Below are 20,815 nucleotides of genomic sequence, written 5' to 3'. Positions count from 1 at the left end.
TAAATAAAATCAGTATCAGATGGCATAATAACTTCTTTATTTTGTGTTAATATGAGGGTATATAAGAGTAGGTTGCATTGTTTGCATGGTGAGGTACAGTCTGAGTTGTAGGCCGGTCCATCGCCCAGGAGGTGCGCCATATAACCCTACATTGTATCTGTTAGGTGGGAGCTTACTGAACTCTCCTTCCTGCCTCCCTCTCCCCTTCTTGAATTTCATTATGTTTTTCTCTTATGTGGACCTGTATTTGTTAATGTGCTAGTTTCAAATTATTATTGAGTACACGTTTGTATTCTTGATTACAACTTAATCTTTCTTCTGTTCACAGCCTAAATTTGGTTTTGCACATTCAGCCAACAAATATTAGCCTAGATAATTATGACCTCTATGTGGTTGTATGTTCAGGCCTTTGGCATCACGGTTCTTATAATATAATAGGTTATCAATGCATAATTTTGAAGTGAATTAATTAGTACAAAGGTGATTGATTAATACAAAGATGATTAGTACAAAGATGATTATATTTTTGCATGTAAATGATGGTGACATAGGACAGAATATAGGAGGAGCCACGGGGATAGAGTATTTGGTAGTTTTTGTTTGGTAAGCTGAAAAATATTATTGTAAAGAGCAGGCAATTATAAAGGTCCTAGTGGAGTGTAGAATTCTGACTTCAAGTAGGCCCATGTGTTCATCGATACCTGGAAAAGAGACTACAGAACTTGATTTGGCTAGTTGAACTCAAAGACAGGTTAACCTTAACAAGGAGAGTATGCCACCTACTGATTCGTTATGTGTTTTTAATGGTATCTTTAAATACCACAAGATTTATAAGTATTTAGGAAAATCTCAAAATGCTTTATAAATAAGATATTACTATTAATAAGACTAGGAGTCATATTGATAGGAAGAAAGTAAGGATTTGAAATAGAATCTTTGTGATGAACTGTGGTTCAATGTGCTCTCTCCTGCCATTTTCTTTTTCCTCAACCTCCCAAGGACTCTTAAGGAGTATTTATGGGGCACACTCTTTCACATGTATTTAAGTATTCATCAGATTAGAGTTCAAACTCTGAATCCAAGCATGTTTAGTCTGTAACCAAGTCCTACCACCTAGTAGGTACACCACCTTAGGCATAATTAACTCAGTGTTTATAAACACGTACAATGGAGTTGACAAAAATAATAGAATTTATCTCATTGGGTTGTTGTGAGATTCAAATAAGTTTACATACAGAAGCACGTACACACATGTGCGCACACACATGTATATGTGTATGTGTATCTGTATATGTATATACAGTGCTTGGAAAAAATAGTAAGAACTCAGAGAATGTCAGCACTGCTCATTATGTGCAGTTGGATGTTATGAATGCAAAGGCTGAAAAGGAAAATTGTGGTTTTTTGCTCATGTACAGTGTGCTTCTTATTTGCCTGGCTTTCTTTACTATATAACCATTCTTTGACTTCCTATGCTTTGCTCTACAAAGGAGCCAGATTCCTAAAAGCCATCTTTTCCATGCTCCTTTGCCATTGGCTTCCTGCTAGGTTTGGCCAGCAGAAAATTCAGATAAGAAACTGAGTTTGGGAGGCAATGAGTCTTTCTCTGCTTGGGTAGTGTTAAAGAAAATCAGAGGTAGACAGAAGTTAAGGTGGTCATAGCTTAATTTATTCAGGAACCATTATAACAGGGGAAAAGAGACCTCAGTATACCCACTGGGCTCAATTCTGAATACAGCATAAATAAGTAGGGATTTATAGGCAACGAGCAGGTTGGGGATTAGTGGGTAGAAAATTGGATCCAAGGTCTTTTTATTAATTTTTTTTCAAATTTCAGATTAATACGAGGGGACAAATATTTAAGTTACATTGTTTCCATTTCTAAGGTAAAGCTGGAGTTGTAGTTGAGCTCTTCACCTGGGGGTGTGCTGTATACCACCCTCACATTGGGCACATTGGGTGAGAACTTGCCAATCTCCTTCCCTCTTCTCCCTTCTCTTTTCCCTCCTCCTCCATCTCCCTTGCTTTAATATACTTGTGTTTTTCTTTCGGGTGGGCATGTAGTTGTTTATATATTGGTTTCCTATTAGTCTGGAGATACAGGTTAAACAGACCTTACAGATTCTTGCTGAAGGCAAGCCAGGATGATCGGATACTAAGGGTGAGGAATGAATAATTTGGTGAGATATCAAAGGTGATCAGATATTGAGATGGAGGGAGGCAGGTGCCTTTCTAAACTAATTCAGCAAGATTCTTACTACAGTGGGACAATACAGCACCTTCAAATATAGATCCAAGGTGAAGGCCTAGGGGGCTTAGAGTTGCTTAACTAAAGCTTAGTCAAGGAGAAGATGTATGTTAGCAGCATCAGCAGCAGAAGCTAACTCTTCTCCACTTCCTGGGTCTCTCCAAACAGAGCCTCTCTACATGCCCACAGCTTCCACTTAGAAACCCCAGTTGCCAGATGTCCTGCTGGCTTTCTGTTTAGGGGGTAAGGCTAATACAGAATACAACAGATACAACAGTACCTCTAAGGGGAGGTACGTGGTGCACCAGGATACTCAAGAAGAGTAGAACAAGAAGAAAAGACAGATTCCTGATGGTGGATATTATTTAATCCTTGATTTATCTGTGCCTGAAGATTATATATGACTAGGTTTTTAAATATATGAGTGTAAAAATACCCCCCTTTGCTTAAGCTTCTTTCACTTGCTACTGTGCAAGTGCTAATAATGTCTACTAATCCCTGAGAACGTTTTGAGTTAATATTACAATATAAAGCAATTTGTATTCTCATTGAATATTTGCCTCTAGAATTCATATAACTTGCATTTATTGTCCTGCCAAGATTATGAGTAGGAAGATGAGCAATATAAGTATGGCCCTTCTCTTTGATAGCATAATAGTAACTAATTAAATGTTTTCAACAATGTTAACTTTTATTTTATTTATTTATTTATTTATTTATTTATTTATTTATTTATTGTTGGGGATTCATTGAGGGTACAATAAGCCAGGTTACACTGGTTGCATTTGGTAGGTAAAGTCCCTCTTGCAATCATGTCTTGTACCCAGAAGGTGTGGGATGCACCAAGGCCCTGCCCCCCTCCCTCCTTATTCCAAAATGTGATTTTTCTCTGGAGAGCTGAGCATCTTCTCCTAGTTGATGTAAATCTTAAAACTAAAGGACATCTTATTCATTTTAGCACAAGAATATAAACTAAAATGCAAAGCAGAAACTTTGGGAGGAAAGTTCATTTATTTTTGATAGAGTAAATCCCAAGCCCCCAGTTGTTGTTTATGAAACCTTCCCAAGGCAGGAAGATTTTTCAGTGGAATGACATTAACCGTGTCATCTCTACAAGACAATTGCTGACTCTGCTACGTGCTTTCCTGGCTCTCTTCTATTTCCTTATGATGATACAATTTATCTTCTGATAATGGATGGGCTTCCTCTCCTTTTTAATCACTACCATAAGCCTCTGAAACTTGCTCAAGATATGTTCAAAGTTCATTTGCTTTGGGGATCTTTTTAATCTTTCATGGTTGATGAAAGTAAATTTATAATCATCATACAAATGCATATGTGTCTGCTCTGTCCTTAAGATATGCTGTGGCCTTTTAATGTTATGATATATGGTCAGGCTGTAGTTGCTATGGAAACCAATAACCGAATTTCTTGACCTTGGAGGGTAGGGAGATGCAGTGGTTGAAGCTGCCTTCAGAGTAGTGAGATCTAAGATTTAAGAAAAGGAGGCTTTTTCGACTTCCGTGTTCAGTTTGGAGCAATCTACTCTTCCCTTGCTTGTCTCTACCAGGAATATCCAGCTGAAGTTATACTAGTATTTTTTGATTATATTTTAGAATCATGTTCTTGTTTAACTCTTCCAGAGCTCTTTCCTTCAGCTGTTTGCCCTGGGTTCCTAACATATCTGGCCTTTTCAAATGGAGAATAGTTGAGAAACTGGTCCACCTTGATGTAGAGAGATAATGGCATGGTCCTCTCAGCTTCTCAATTCTCATCACTGAAATTCTGAAGATAGATTCTAGCATTGTCAGCTCTGAAAGGTTTTTTGTTAAAACACAAAAATGGTAATCCATATCTCAAAGTGAATGTATACCAATTGTGTCTAATGTGGGCCAGTCAGAAAGTGAGATATACCCTTGGTACAAGCAGTAGAATATCATACCGATTTTTTTTTTGTGTGTGTATGTGTTTTCAAAATCAAGTTCATTTTAAAAATATACAATAATCTTTATTTTTACTCTCTTCAAGGGCCTTCTTACTAAATGCTACTCTGCCAAGGCATCATACCTCTTCCAGCAGGATAAATTCTATGATGTCAGCTACGATACTGGGGACAAGTCGATTCAGTGCAGCAGGAGGCCAGATGCATTCAAGTTCTGGATGACCTGGAAGGCCCTGGGTACTCTAGGCCTTGAAGAAAGAGTTAATCGTGCTCTTGCCTTGTCTAGGTACTTGCCTCTGCGTGTGTGTGTTTGTGTATGTCCATGTATGCCTGTGACGGAAAGACCCAATGAATACAACATTTGCAAGGTCTGCACCTGTTCTCTTATTTGTGCATTCTTTTTCCAACCAGTAAACATTTTCTCAGTACCTACTATGTGTTAGGAATTGTGACTAGAGTATTCATATCACTTGCCCTCCAAGCTACTCCTCTATTGAGAGAAATATTTAAGTGAGAAAGCAGATAAAACAAGTGACCCTCCTTTTTGGAAGGGGAGGTATATGGTGTACCAAAGTACTTAGAAGGGTTCCCTGGTGTGTTCTGGAGGGGGCACCAGCAGAGGCTTCTTTCAGGAAAAGATATTCAATGGAGATTTAAGGAAGAGAAGGGGAAAAGAATTATCTAAGAAGAGAGAGCCCCATGTCCAAATCTCAGTGACTTTTAAGACTGAAGAGCAGCTCTGTGAGAATGTGGGGACAGCAAAAAGTTTGAATGGGAATGTAACATGGAAGCAGACCTTGTGGTAATATTAGAAGCAAAGCTGTTGTCACCACTTTCAAAGACGTTAGAAAAGCTCTTGAAATACAGGTGCCAGATATTTGCCACCTGAATGGAACTGAACTGCTAAACTTAGATACGTGAGTGCAATTAGGCCCCCACAGCCAGGTTAAGTTTTCAGGGGGTTTTGTTCGGCTTGTACTGCACAGGGTTAACTTTCTTGGTTGTTAAATATTCAAACATTTGAATATTTAAAATATACTTTTTAAAAGGGAGATTACTCCAAAACTTGGATTTTTGGCTTTTCTCAAAAGATTGAGAAATGCAGAAGAAGGCTCAGAGTCCCACATGGCACGGTCAGCTGCACAGGATGCTGCCTGCCTCCCTGGAGAGCTGCAGTCTTCATCACTGCCTACTTTTAAAAAGCTCTAGCCTATTTCATTATAGCACAGATGTGCAGATAACCTGGCGTCAAGACAGAGTGATTATGTTTACAAGTGATGTGACCTGAGCAAGTTTTTAAACATCTCTGCACCTCATTTCAATCCCAGGGCACTGGAGATGATGACGGCAGCTACGTCAAGCAGTTACTGTGAAGATTAAAGTAACTGACATATGCAAAACACTTGGAAGAGTGGCTGGCCCATGCTACGTGCTGTACGAGTCGTAGTTCTCTTACTTCTTCAGCCGCTGTAGGCCTATCAGAGTTTGTGATTTGTGGTTTGGACAGTATTTATATATCTTTACTTCCCATTCACATTTTATTTGCATACACCTAAAGGCTCTCCTTAAAGATTCATAACAATTCCCTCTTTTTATACGGGGAGTGGTATAGGTGCTTTAAGCAACAAACTATCTGAAAACTAAGGTCTTAACATAACAATTATCTATTCCAAGAGGTCTACAGGTTGGCTAGCATGGTTTTACCTCACATTATAGTGGCTGGAGGGATTGGGTCTCCTTTCTATTTCTTTAATCTTCCTTGGACCAGAAGGCTAGCCAAGTCATAGCTCTGTGATGGCTATGGCAGAAGCCCAAGAAAGCAAGCCCAGTCATTCAAGCCTACTTTAAACTCCTGATTGCATTATGCCTATACCTGACTGCACTAAATTCCAATGGTCAAGGCAGATCACATGGCCAAACCCAATGTTTAGAGGCAGGAAGTTCCCTCTGCCTTTTTGCAGGGAGAACTATTGAGTTACACGTTAAGGCCTTGAATGTACAGACAGGTAAAGGTATGGCTTTGATACTTTCAGAAGACTTTAAGAAGTTAGCAATTATGGTTATTATAGTTTAAGAAGTAGTTTGAAAAATATGGGACTATTTTATCAGGACTCTTGGATAATAAGTGATAGAAACCTTAATTCAAAGTATTTTAAACAAAGGTAATATATTATTACCTCATGGCATTATATAATAAGGAAAGTATAGTAATGACTTTGGAAATGGCTTCATCTAGACCCTTAAATAATACCATTAGTCCTCAGCTTTGTTTTACTTCATGTTGGGTTTATTCCTGTGTAGGACAGTGGCTGCCAGGAGTGTCAGATTTATATTCTCCCAGGTTTAAGTGCAAGTTCAAAAGGAGAGAGTGAGTACTTCTTTCTCAACAATCCCAAGGAAAGTTTAATCATCTGTGAGTGAGGCAAATGTCCATCTCTGAATCAGTTACTGTTTCCAAGGTAATATGATGCTTAGACTGGTCATGCTGAGTTACATGCTCTCTCGGCACTGGGGAGAGCGTTGATTCCTCTTATAGAATATGTACCGAAACTGGATGAGGAACTTGCCTTTATTAGAAGTTGGGTTAAAGTGCCTCCACTGGAAGTGGGAAAACAAAAACCCAATGGTGAAAAAATGAAACTGTTTACCATAAATGTTCATAGTTTACACTAAATTAAAAGTCCAGGAAGCTCTGTATCCTTTCTTTGGATTTTCTTGTGCTGTGTAAGTATGGTAGAATCTCTGTATCATTTTGTCTGAGCTTCGAAGTAATTCAATGACAGGTGTCTTGAAATAAGGCTACTTATAAATATTTTATGATGGTATTTATTATGAACTTAACATTCATCTCAGGGTAGAATTTATTTTATAGTCTAAGAATACCTTCTAATTTTTACAAAGAAATATCACAGGAGGATAAATGTTAGCATTTCAATTCCATTCAACAAACACTTATTGTTTGTAAATGTTTGTCAAGTTGAATTGAATTAACATTTCAGTCAGCATCACTGAAGACTCTGTGACCTATATTTAAATATTTGAAAAATAATCCCTCCTCTCTCCTGCTGTTACTCATAATAGTATTCTTGCCATAACTTTCCAGACTCTTGATATACAGCAGTCTATTTCTGAGTGGGCAAAAGTCATCCTGTTCTTTTACCCCCAAATCCAAGAACAGAGAAGAATCCTTTTCTGCATGTTACTTGGTTTAAATATGAAATTAAAGATTGGGAAAGAGTTTCTCTAGGATTAAAAAGTGTGTAAATTAGCCAACGAAAGGGCTTTATTTTCGTGATTTGTTTCTTTTCAAATTCACTGATTGATTTGTGGTTCTGCTCTTTAGGAAAGATGGGCTGTTTCCTCAATTCTGTAGTCTATTCTGTTTGTTTGAGCCTACATGCACTGGCGTGCTGGCAAATTGGCTCCAAGGAGGAAAAACAAGGCTCCAGTTTGTAGTGTCCACCAATTTCCATGATGTTAAGTATTCCTGTTACGGAAAATCATAAGCTACCAATGGTCACAATCTGCAAAATTCCTGAATATTTAACAATGGGCTTTCATTACCCACTAGAAACTAGTTCTAGAACACCACCAATTACGTGAGCCAACATGATCAATTCAAACCACTGACTGCAATAGTTGATATACCATCTCCCATCAAACCCACTGATCCCTGGTAACTTGTTTTGGAGTTTGCCAAACAAAAAAATTCCCAACTATGATCAGAAAGCTCTACCTGGTATAATTTATAATTCAGAGTAACATTGTTTTGTTTCCAAGAGGTACTGCACATGTGATGATTGTGTTACTATATGGGGAGCACATATATTATTGGCAGGCTATTGTAGCTAAAATATCCATTTCCTTAGGCCCTAGGTCAGGTCTTTAAAATACTAGAAAAACTGTGCAACTCTTTTCCCCTGACACATTACAGTAGGAACTGTAATATGCACCGATATCACTAATTCCATAGAAACTATATGTCCATGTTCCTGAATATAAATGGAACTTGATTTTGAAATTTGCATGTTGACCATAAGATTTAAGGACCACATATTAATAAACCAGTGGTCACTACCCACTACCCTAAACAGATAGCGCTCTCCCTTTTCCCCTGAGAAAGGAAGGGTAGATAATTTTTTAAAATTTATTATTAAATCATAGCTGTGTACATTAATGCAATCATGGGGCACCATATACTGGTTTTATATGCCATTTGACATATTTTCATCACACTGGTTAACACAGTCTTCCTGGCATTTTCTTAGTTATTGTGTTAAGACATTTATATTCTACATTTAGTAAGTTTCTCATGTACCCTTGTAAGATGCACCGTAGGTGTGATCCCACCAATCACCCTCCCTCCACCGATCCTCCCCCCTCCCCTCCCCTCCCTCACCCCCTTCCCCATATTCTTAAGGACAATGATTCTGATTTTATGGGTTGTCAGAAATCTATCAAGAAGAAAAAAAATAGTGCGTAAAGATGCCAAAGCTTTTCCTAATTTCCACTTGCCCATGTCATTTCAATTGAAAAGAGGAAATTTCTATCAGGAAATATTAATGACTAAAATGCTTTATTTTATTTATTTATTTATTTTTTTAAATTAGTGACATTGAGAGCCCAAAGTAACACGCAATTATTAAGCATAATTGAAACCCAGAGGATTGCACTTTAAAACCAGCACTTCTGGTACAAAGCTGGTGACTGTGCATTTCTGATATCTGCTTAGGGAAGTTGAAAATGTTTTACTAGACTCGGGGTTACCTGCTGCTGGGGGCACCTCCTAGGCCTTTGTTACAGCATCCAGGTTAAATGAATATCCACTAAGGGGTAAAAATTTGAAAAGATCCTGCGTATAAGTCTTTTCAACAACAACAAACAGCTCAGGAACTCCCATTTCGGTACTACGTTTGGTCTCCAGTGTACCATTTATCTATTCCCTTGACACACGATCTCTGCAATCTCTTAGATGGAGTTCATTTCACAGACTTGCAGGAATACTGTGGGGGTTATTGTGATCAGTCTGGAGAAGGTGAGCAGTTATACGATGGTGCTTTTGTGCTAGTTTATTTCCATAGGTGACAGAAGGAACGGAATCCAGAAGACTATCAGTCAACATTTTTAATTTTTTTCTTTAGATTGGTAATTAAAAAATATCCCCATTGCAGTCCGTGGATGTCTGTGATGAGTTACACAAGCAATGTGATATGCTCTGATATAAGCAGAACATACAGAAAGCAGGTGGGAAAATCTCCGGAGTTCTGGGAGGCTCAGTGAATCAGAGGAAATTTCAAATGAGATCATGAGACTGGGAGAGAAACTTGGTCCAGAGGGGTTCAGGGAGACTTTAAGTGGCTAGTGAAGTAAGGAAGGGACTGGAAAGGCTATTTTCAGAAAGGAAAGAATGTCTTACAAAAAGACAAGTGAATTCCAGGTAAATTAAATGGACTTATATGACAAATCTGAGATCTCTAGGGTTGGAAGCATATGTGTCAGTAAAGGAAGAAAAACTGTTTCAGAACAAGTTTATCATTAATGTATACTTCGTGATCAAGCCAGAATATTACTGTTTCTACCCCAATAGAATTAGGGTAGAAATAATAAAATAAAACAATAAAACGCTCGTTGGTACGTATTTTTTCTCTCCTTTCTTTTATGCCAAGCTTAGTAGAAAGGACAATGATGGGGTTTACAAAGTTATTATTTTTTGAGTCCACTTACCTGGATGTCTTTTGATAGACGTAGTCTAGGGTGTATGCATTATGTTCTGCAATTGAATGTACGTCTTTTTTTCTGCATTCCATCATATATGAACACTTTTAAAAGTGTATTTTAATTTTAAGCTATTTCTATTTATTGAAAAAAGAGTTGTGAAGTATAAATTGTACCCAGGATAGGCAGAGGTAGGTGATCCAAAATTTACTTGGATTTCCTCTTAACAACTCATTTCATTTAAGCATTTATTTAGGAAGAGGGTAAGGTGCTCTATTGAAGAAGCACTTCTAAACTAGCATTTATGAAAGTATGCTCTGTGGAATAATAGAATTTCAGAAGATCTTAATAGATGATCTTTTGAAAAACAGGTCCAGGGTCAAATATGTTTAGGAAATGCTAACAACCATATTATTCCTCACTTAGAAATTCAAAGTGCACATTGGGACATTAAAGGCTTTGAGAAGGCCTGTAACATAGAAACATTTTTAAATTTACTTTAACCAGTAGGCAGACAGCATCAATTTCTCACCTAAGAACCATTCTTTCTTCTTCCTTGCCCACAGAAACTTGGTTTTGTTTAGGTAGTAATGTTACAGGTGGGAATATTGGTTTAGGCAATTCCCTCCCTCAGCAATTGGTTTAGGGGAGGGTATATGACTCAGTCAATAAGATACAAAAAGGATTTTATGCAGACGTCTAAAATTAATACTCTTAACTAGAGAGGGGTGTGTATCTGAAGAGAAAGTGCTTTTGCTCTGGTCCCCTCTGATTCTTCTTGGACCCTATTATGGAAGGATGTGATATATGAATATGATAGGCATCTTGTAAGTAAGAGCAGAGCGGTCAGTAATACTCTGAACATGACGAGCTGAAATGACAGTTCTTGGTACATTGTTGAACAATCTAATCAGTTTAATTAACGGCCTGATGGATGAAGCCAAGTGTACTTCTAAGTATCGGCAAAATCAATCCAATTGGTATGCTTAGTAGTGCTACTGCTTTTATATGGAAAGCCTGTTAACAGGGTGTACCATGCAGCATGGTTTGAAAACTCTGGTGTTAGACTTTTGTTATTATAGTCATAGCAGCTTCCTCTCTTCTTTTAAATCACCTCTACCCTCAACTCAATTGGAGTGTTGTCTGGTGTTTGACAGTATCTGAGAGTGAATATGGTAGAAATGTTGGCCCCACCACAAAGCCCAGGTCTACAGGTTAGCACAAAGCAAAGTTTTAATTCAAATAATTCAGCTCTGTTTTAGGAAGCCTTTCCCCCAAGATCAGCTTTAGTCAATTTGACAGAAATATTTTAAATTGAGACTATGGGTAGTATATGGAAAATTTCATACAGTTGTAATCTGATGGATTTTTGCCAGTTTTGTTCCACATCTCCATTACATGCGTGAGGAAACTAAGGTGGGCTAAGGGCGGCTGAGTAATTTGCCTAGACCCACAAAGTTATTTAGCTGCACAATTAGAACCTTCTAACCTAGAGTCAATCCCAAGATGTATGGGGATACAAAGCCTTTCTATAGCCTCAGGTGCTCCGGATGAGCTTTCTTGTTAGTAGATTGCCAATTTGTGCCTGAGAAGGTAAGGAGAGGGGCATTCAGAAAACTTTCCTCACAATTGAATATGCCAATTTGTCTTCTTCTGTGCTTTATGCTTTTTCTTTCGTTAGGTTCCTTTTCAAAAATTACACAAGTAACCACACCTATGAAACTTTGAAAACAGATGTAAAAAGAGAGTTAATATCCCCTAATCCCACTGCATCCTGTTTCCCCCTCCCTCAGGAGTAAACATCGACAATTTATGATGTGTCCTTTCAGGGCTAGAGATTACTTTTGCTTTCCTTTTTTAAATTTATTTACAAAATGGAATCTTACTACCCACATTTCTCAATATCTCACTTTTATCTCTTAATACAGTCTGAGCATCCCTGTACATTAATTGAAATAGATATAACCCATTCATTTTAACAGCTGCACCACATTACGTTGTGTTGCTATATTACATTTTAATTTACCATTCACTAACTTTTAGATACTAGCTTTGGTTCTGGTTATTTTGTATGAAATGGTTGTGCACACACACACTCACACCACGAGCTTTACATAGAACAGCATGTATGTGCAGGCGTACTTATATATTCACATATATATCTATCTTTCCCTAGTATTGAGTTTTTTTTTTTTTCTGGTATACCAGCATTTCAAAAGTGGTTTGCTTGACCAGAAAATATGGGTATTATTAATTGTGAAAGGTTCACAGCAGTTTCCTACCACATTTTCACTAGCACTGGGTATTGTCACTCTTCAAAATTTCCAGTATCATTCAGGGCATATGGTTTAATACAGGCATACCTGGTTTTACTGTGCTTCAGTTTATTGCACTTCAGAGAGACTGTGTTCTTGAAAAACAATAGCTTTGTGCAACCCAATAGGTAAGCAAGCCTATCAGTGCATTTATTCACTTCATGACTCTGTGTCACGTTTTGGTAATTGTCACAATATTTCAAACCTTTAAAATTATTATTATATCTGATTTGTGATCAGTGGTCTTTGATGTTACCATTATGATCATCTGGGGACTCTGAAAAGTGTACCCACAGAAGATGGCAATCAAATGTTGAGTGTGTTCTGACTGCTCCACCAGCCATTCCTGTATCTCTCTCCTCTTCAGATAGCCCTACATTCTGAGAAAGATGAATATCAAAATTAGGCCAGTTAATAGCCTCTAAAGCATTCAAGTGAAAGGTGGAGTCACACATCTCTCACTTTAAATCAAAAGCTAGAAATGACTACGCTTAGTGAGGATGGTATGTCGAAAGCTAAGATAGGCCGAAAACTAGGCCTCTTGTGTCAGTTAGGATGGGCTTGCAAAGCAAAAGTTATTGAAGGAAATTAAAATTTCTACTCCAGGGAACAAAATAAATAAGAAATCCTTATTGCCAACATGGAGAAAGCTTTACAGATCTAGATGGAAGATCAAACCAGCCACAACATTCCCTAAAGCCAAAGCTTCTTAACATAACGTGACATAACATAATAACAACATAACGCAAAATAACATGTCATCATAACATGACAAAACAGTTCAAGGTGAAGCAGTATGTGCTGATATAGAAACTGCAGCAAGTCCTTTAGAAGATCTAGCTAAGGCAATTGATGGAGGTGCCTACAGATTTTCAATGTAGACAAAACCGCCTTCTATGGAAAGAAAATGTCATCTAGGACTTTCCCAGCTAGGGAAGAGACATTAATTGCTGGTTTCAAAGAATCAAAGGACAGGCTGATCTCCTGTTAGGGGCTAAGGAAGCTGGTGACTTTAAGTTGAAGCCAGTGCTCATTTACCATTCTGAGAATCCTAAGACCCTTAAAATACACGCTAAAGTTACTCTGCCTATGCTCTGTGCATGAAACAACAAAGACTAGATGACAGCACATCTGTTTATAGCGTGGTTTATTGAATATTTGGAAGCCACTGTTGAGACCTGCTGCTCAGAAATAAATATTCCTTTCACAATATTACTGCTCACTGATAATGCACCTGTTCACCTAAGAGTTCTGACGAGGTACACAAAAAAATTAATCTTGTTTTCACGCCTGCTAATACAACATTCATTCTGCAGCACGTGAATCAAGAGGTCATTTTGACTTTCAGGTCTTATGATTTAAGAAATATATTTTGTAAAGCAATGGCTGTCTTGGCTAGTGACTCCCCTGGTAGGTCTGGTCAATGTAAATTAAAATCCTTTTGGAAAGGATTCACTATTCTAGATACCATTAAGAACATTTGTGGTTCATGGGAGGAGGTCAACATATCAGCATTAACAAGATTTGGAAGAAGTTGATTCCGACCCTCTTGGAAGACTTTGAGGGGTCAAGACTTCAGTGGAGGAAGTCATTGGAGTTGTGGTGCAGATCAAGAGAACTAGAATCAGAAGTGGAGCCTGAAGACTTGACTGAATTGCTGCTGTCAAGTTGTAACATAATGTAACGTAACTAAACATAACAATGCAAGGCCCAGCAGCAAGTAGAAACCATAGCAAGTCATCTAGAAGATCTAGCTATGACAACTGATTAAGGAACCTACAGAAAACAGATTTTCAATGTAGACAAAATAGCCTTTTATAGGAAGAATATGACATCTATGGCTTTCATAGCTAGGGAGGAGAAGTCAACCACTGACTTCAAAAGTTTTATGATAAAACTTTAACTGATGAGGGGTTGCTTATTATAAATGAATGAAGAAAACAATTTCTTAAGACGGATTCTATTCCTGGTGAAGATGCTATGAACATTGTTGGAATGACAAAAGATTTAGATTATTACATAGGCTAGCAAGGTTTGAAAAGATTGACTCATTTTGAAAGAAGTTCTGCTATAGTCAAAGCGATAAAGCAGGGTCACATGCTACTGAGAAATCTTTGATGAAAGGAAGAGTCAGTTGATGGGGGCAAACTTCATTGCTGTCTTATTTTAAGAAATTTCCACAGACCCACTACCTTCAGCAACCACCATCCTGATCAGTCAGCAGCCACCAACATTGAGGCAAGACCTTCCGACAGCAAAAAGATTAACAACTCACTGAAGGCTCCATTGATTGTTAGCATTTTTCAGCAATAAAGCATTTTTTATTGATATGTACATTGTTTTGTTTTTCAGATGTAATACTATTGCACATGTAATAGAACACAGTATTGTGTAAACATAACCTTTATATTCACTGGGAAACCAAGAAATTTGCATGACTTGCTTTATTGCTATGTTTACTTTATTGTGATTGTCTGGAACTGAACCTGCAATATCTCTGAGGTGTGCCTGAATTATTGTTTTAATTTACACTTCTTTGATTACCAGTGATTTTGAGCACCCTTTCCCATGCTTATTGAGCAATGGAATTGCTTTTTTGGAAAATTAGGCAGTGGGTTAAAGGTTTGAAAACTTTATAGCTATATGTGTGTGTGTGTGTGTGTGTGTAGCATCTCCTGAAAAAATATTCAGAGAAAGGAGTATGTAGAATAACAAATAGAGAAAGAGAGAGTATGATCACAACATTATGGCTCAAAATAAAGAAACCATATTGCTAATTAATATTGATAGAATTTTTTTTTTTTTTGAGACAGAGTCTCACTCTGTCGCCCTGGGTAAAGTGCCATGGCATCATTGTAGCTCAAAGCAACCTCAAACTTTTCCACTTGAGCAATCCTCTTGCCTCAGCCTCCCAAGTATCTAGGACTACAGGAGTGCACCACTATGCCCAGCTAGTTTTTCTATTTTTAGTAGAGTCAAAGGTGTCAATCTTGCTCAGGCTGGTCTCAAACTCTTGAGTTCAAGCAATCCACCTGCCTTAGCCTCTCAGAATGCTATGCTTATAGGTGTAAGCCAACATGACTGGCCTTTATAGAATTTTTATAAAATTTTGTCTATTTCAAAGATGATATAACATATATGCAAACACCAGTATCTAAACTTATGTGAAAAGCTGTATAAATAAATTTAGAAGAAAGAACTACATCTTGCAAAGTAGTGTGTTCCAAATACACATTATAGAGTTCCCTTTAGCAAATGATGTAATGATCCTAACCTCTTCTTTCCAGTTTATAATTTTTCTGTGTTTATGATTTTGTTTAATATTTTTTACAAGAACTTTTTCAGACTGGAAAAGCACATCATGGTAAAACAGTTTTATGGGTGAGGGACTTGAGGCCTGAGAGTAGTCTTTTTTGTGTCCTTACATATTAATCGAATATATATGATTTAGTGATATGATTATGGTACTTTAACTCCATGACTAGCATATAATTTTCAAATGCAGTTCTTATGTTGGATGTGATTTTTCTTTCTCCTTTTGTTTCTATTTTCTTTTTTTATGTCACATATAACATTACAATAATTGCTTTGGCAAACACATTTCTGTCAGCCCCTTGTATCATTTCCTTACAATTGATACCCAACTATGAAATACTCGGTCAAGTGTTGTCAACTTTTTAAGGGTCATAGTTAAATCACTAGTTTTCAAGGCCAATCATTTCAGATGTATCTTTTTATGTAGACCAAAACCAAGCTGAGGGGAGAGGAGTCAGTGTTATCACTCCATAGAGTACTATGTAGTCCATGTTATTTTAGCCTTTTCTAAATCATATTCCATATCTCATACATCTAGGCACTTTGATTATATGTAATAATTCTCTTTCCCCCGACATTCCAGATGACTTCATAGGGACTCTAGCCTATCAATGGCTACAGCCCACTTTGAACATGATACTGATGATCTATCCTCCTTTCTCTGTGCCAACCATAGAAGATATATTGTTGATCTTTGATCTTAAATGAATTTACAAGCAGGATGACACACCAAAAACTCTTTCCTCCAAGCCAGCTAGGGAATTTAAGTGTCTATGCTAAATTCTCATTCATGAATATGGATGTGAAACCCACATGTTCAGAGTTGTACGTGTCCAATTATACTAAGCCCAATCTACTTTATTTGGCTTATCACGCTGAGGTTAAAGTTTGATGCTAACATGTGAGACACAATCTCATCAAAAAGATGCATTTTTTTTTGCTCAGGCCCAAGAGATTGCAGTACATCAGGAGTATCTATTTGAATCTCCCTTTATTTGTACCCTTCTTTCTATCTTCCTTATTTCTAAGTCTTGTCTCTGTGTCAGAAATAACAGCTTTGTCATACATTAGTCATGTTCCTGGCACTTTAGATTGCAGATTATAAATATTATTGTGACTTTTAATTTTAGGTACCTAGTAGACGAAATCAAGAAAAGAGAAGGATTCAAGTTACTAATGGAAGTAAGTGATTACAGAATTGTGCTTGTGATTTTGTCAGTCAACAGTGATGAAGGTGGTAATTTTCTTATCTGTTATATTTCATTGGTTTTTTTGCTGCAGACTTAGAAACAAGTGATTAGCTTAATTCATGGAGTCCATTATGGTAATTTACTCTATTAGTGAGCATTTTTCCTTTGTTGGATTCACAGAGAATACACTTGCCTTTCAGTATTGAAAATTAAAATGCTCAATAATAATTACTAGAGATAATACTGAATAAATTATGACCTCTCTCTTGATATATAAATTTCATAATGATTATACTGCAAATGTTCAACTATACTGTAGTGCAAATGTTCAACTATACTGTAGTGGTGCCTGCATGCGAAAAATCAATTAAGTGAATATATAATAATGTGTGCAGTTTTATCTTTTTATAAAATAATGAGAGCATATTAGCTTTGGGACAATGGGAAAATAAGTCATTTTGTTGTTGATGTTGTGGGATTGTTTGCTATATGTAAGAAGTAAGGTGGTTACAAAAGTGAAGATTATTATTTTCTTAAAACATATGAGTGGAAAATATTATATAAAAATATTGTTTAATTCTGATTTTTAAGAGATATGAAGTGGGAAGTTACCTTAGATCTTACTATAGTATATATGTTATGGTGGTTTTTAACCTAATGTAAAAGTCACCTAGAGATTATACTGTAGGAATCTGTACTATGTACAATATAAGCAGTCTAGCTAATTTTGCTATAGATTTATTCAGTAAGATGTATTGAACAATCGCAATGTATTAGGCCCAGTTCTAACCATTGGAGATACAAAACAGGAAAGGTCACTCCTGGTGCTTTTGTGCAAATGGAAAGTGAAAGGTAATTAACAAACAAATAAATACACAGGAAACATCAGGTAGTGAGAATTCTTAAGAAAACAAATTCATTACGTAATTGAGTATACAAATAAACAAGACAATTATAAATAATGAGACAAATAACGAGACATGAAAAATGATAAAATGCTGAAAAGGGAGTGAGAAAGGTTGTTTGGTGCAGGTGGTCTGGGTCGGGGATTTTAAGGTATCAATGAGCTGAGACTTGCTATGTGAGAGGGAAGGGTGTTCTAGGCAGAATTATTTAAAAACTATAGTTTTTAAATAATAAAATTAGATTATTATTAATAAAAATAGCTGAGCTGATTAAAAAGTTGTTCACATATTCTTCTTGTAGGCTTAAAGGTAAAAAGAGTTCTTTGTGTTTGAGCAGCCAAAAGAAGATGTGTTAACCTAGGGGAGAGGTGCAGCAGGTGATAGGGTTGGAGAGGAGAAGGCAGAGAATAGAACAGGTGGAGTTCAAGTAGATCAGGGTAAGACATTGAGTTTTTATGCCAGGTGTACTTATTAGAGCTGTTTTAATAAGACAGCAGTCTGACTTCTGTTTTTTAAAGATTATTTCACTATCATGATAAAAGAGGACTAGGGCAGGGCTGGTGGAGAGGAGAAGACAAGAAAAGAATAAATGAGGCAGATTTGGAGACTGTTGCAGTAGCCCAAGTGACGTGTGATGACGTTCCTCAGGCAAGCCTGGGAAATACCGCTCCAGGCAGTCCGGACCATGGCTTCCACTGCTGTTCATGAAAGAAGCGTCAGATCAGAAAGTTCTGAAATTCAAAAGTTCCTGAAAAACAGAGATGTAAAGGAGCTTGCACACATACCAAAATAATCCACATTTAAATTACTTTTTTGTAACGCTATCAAGAAGCAAGAAGACAAATTTAGAATGTGGGAAATTATATAGGACAGCTGACTTGGTTTCTTCAACAGGTTAATGACATGGAGAAAAACAAGGAGGAAGTTAGACTGAAAGAGACTGAAGAGGCGTAACAACCAAGTGTAGCATATGGACCTGGTTGGAATCCTAATTTGAAAGAGCCAACTGTAAAAAGTAATTTTTGAAACAGAGAGTTTTGAATATAAACTGGTTATTAGATGATGTCAAGGAATTACTGATCAATTTTTTAGACATGATGATAGTGTTGTAACTATGTAAGAAATTACCTATAATTTTTAGAAGTGCCTATCTAAGCATGCAGAGGAGGAAACCACAGTTACATGAGGGCTGGATTGGGGTTTGAGTCACTTTTTTACATTTTCTTGAGTTGGAATTCTCTATTTTCTCAAATCTGAGTTGCCTTCTTTTCTCTGGCGGTTGGAGGTGTGGTGCTTATGGAAAGTCCTGCACACCTTCGCACTGCACAGTCTTCTGACAGAACTGAGAGAAAAAGTGATGAGAAAAAAATAGATGAGCTGATTAAAAAGTTGTTTACATATTCTTCCTGTAGGCTTAGGAGACTGAAGGCGGAACCTCTTGCCATCACCTTTAGGGAGCTGCAAACATTCACCTCCTTGTAATGAAAGCTAAGGTGGGCTTTAATCACAAGGCCATCTCTGCCCCTGGGTATTTCACCTGTGAAAGCCAGCTGGCCCATGAGCAGGGAAGGTGGCTTCCTAAATCTTCTTCTAGAATTCCTCCTATAAGGATTTTTGTATGTCATCTTGATTTGCCTCTTTTCTTTTTATTTTGTCACAAGAAATAGAATAGAATGAGACCTTGAGTGTCACATGTAAATATCACATTGATTCATCTCCTTTGGCTGATATATATACATATTTGATATATATATATATTTCTGAGAGGGAGAGACAAAGAGAGAGTTTCACTGTTGTTTAGCAGATAATAATGGAAATGTTAAGTGGAACACCAAAGACAGTAAATGAACATAATTAAAGAGTACTCAGTACTTGAATACCTTTTCTTGAAAAGAGCAAAAATAGTGCCTATTTTCTTGAAGACAATTGAAAGTTATCATTTCAAATGAATTCTGCATTATTCATAGACCCCTGAAAATCGTATCTCTATTTTTCTATGTTGGATCTAAGATCTAATAGGTGTTTTCCTTAGAGGTATATTCATTCTTATAATGTCATTCACATATTTTATTTTGATCTCTTGGGAGATTCCTAATGGTTCAACATTTTTGTTTTTCTTGTCTTGATTCCTACATTAGGAAGAGTTATTTATGTTTCATAAACTTTTAGAGTTATAAAAGATTTTCAAGGACGTATAGTCAACCTCCTGCAGGAAACCTCTGCTGACAGCACCTGTAACAGGTGGTCAACCTCTGCTGGAACACTTCCTTTTGTGGGTAATTCACTAGTTCATTCCTCTTCCAGGTAACTCTGATTACACATGTCCTAATAGTTATTGAACCTTACTATTAATGTGTATCAACCACCTTGTGATTTATCTTACACTGTTACCTTGTTAAACAGTTTTATTAGATAACAACAAGCTCCTAATTGCTAAATCCAATGCACAGTGTTTAACTTTCATCTTGTTGAACTTCTGCATGATTTTACACTGCTGTCCACTCCATTGCTCTTACAATTGTCTCTGTTTTGAATTCTGTGATTTCATTTCTAAGTTTTTCTCCTTCCCATGTGAAGGAAAAGTCTATGATGATCTATTCATCTGGGTACTCCTGAAATGTCTCCTGCACACTTACATCTTTGGCCTTTTATTCTGTCCACATACTCTCCCTGAAGCATTTTCTCCACATCCATAGCTTTACTTTCGGTAGCCTTAACATACGTCTTAATCTTTGCTGTGTCTCCTAAAATCCACTCCTTTATATATAGATACCTTATGAAATTATCACCTAGACTCTATAGACACTTCAAACTCAACATTTCTGAAGCTGAAATGTAGCCACTTTCCTTTCTGGCATTCTACACTCTTCTTTGTGTGCTTAGAGCTGTGATCCCACCCAAGAAAAATCTTGATGCTGTCTTGATTATCTCCCTTTTCTTTCCCCCAAATTGGTACTTAGCCTTCTCCACTCTCAAAGCCACTGTCTTCACTCAGGGTCCCCTTGCCCCTCAGCCTAGCACTGCCTTTCACCTTGTCTCCCACCTCTGACCTTAGAGCCCTCCAGCCCATCCTCTAGCGCTGCTGGAGTAGCCTTTCTGAAATGAATCTCATCCCTAGAATAAAGGTTTATAGTGACTCCACATCACTTCTGTGATCAAGCCCAAACTCCCAAACAGGGCCTGTG

At 37.2% G+C, this 20,815-nt stretch overlaps 1 protein-coding gene across 2 annotated transcripts in view; it reads left to right on the top strand.

The window, feature by feature from the left end:
• Window positions 1-20,815, top strand: part of GADL1 (glutamate decarboxylase like 1) — a 188,321-nt gene that overhangs the window by 101,777 nt on the left and 65,729 nt on the right. For both annotated transcript variants that reach the window (XM_053598935.1, XM_053598934.1), the window contains exons 12-13: window positions 4,277-4,476; window positions 16,666-16,717. In XM_053598935.1, the coding sequence (XP_053454910.1) occupies window positions 4,277-4,476; window positions 16,666-16,717 (252 nt within the window). The remainder of the gene's footprint in view (window positions 1-4,276; window positions 4,477-16,665; window positions 16,718-20,815) is intronic.

Source organism: Nycticebus coucang, chromosome 8 (genome assembly GCF_027406575.1).
Source record: "Nycticebus coucang isolate mNycCou1 chromosome 8, mNycCou1.pri, whole genome shotgun sequence".
In the NCBI taxonomy this organism is placed as follows: Eukaryota; Metazoa; Chordata; class Mammalia; order Primates; family Lorisidae; genus Nycticebus; species Nycticebus coucang.
This window is presented reverse-complemented; position numbering and strand designations above follow the sequence as displayed.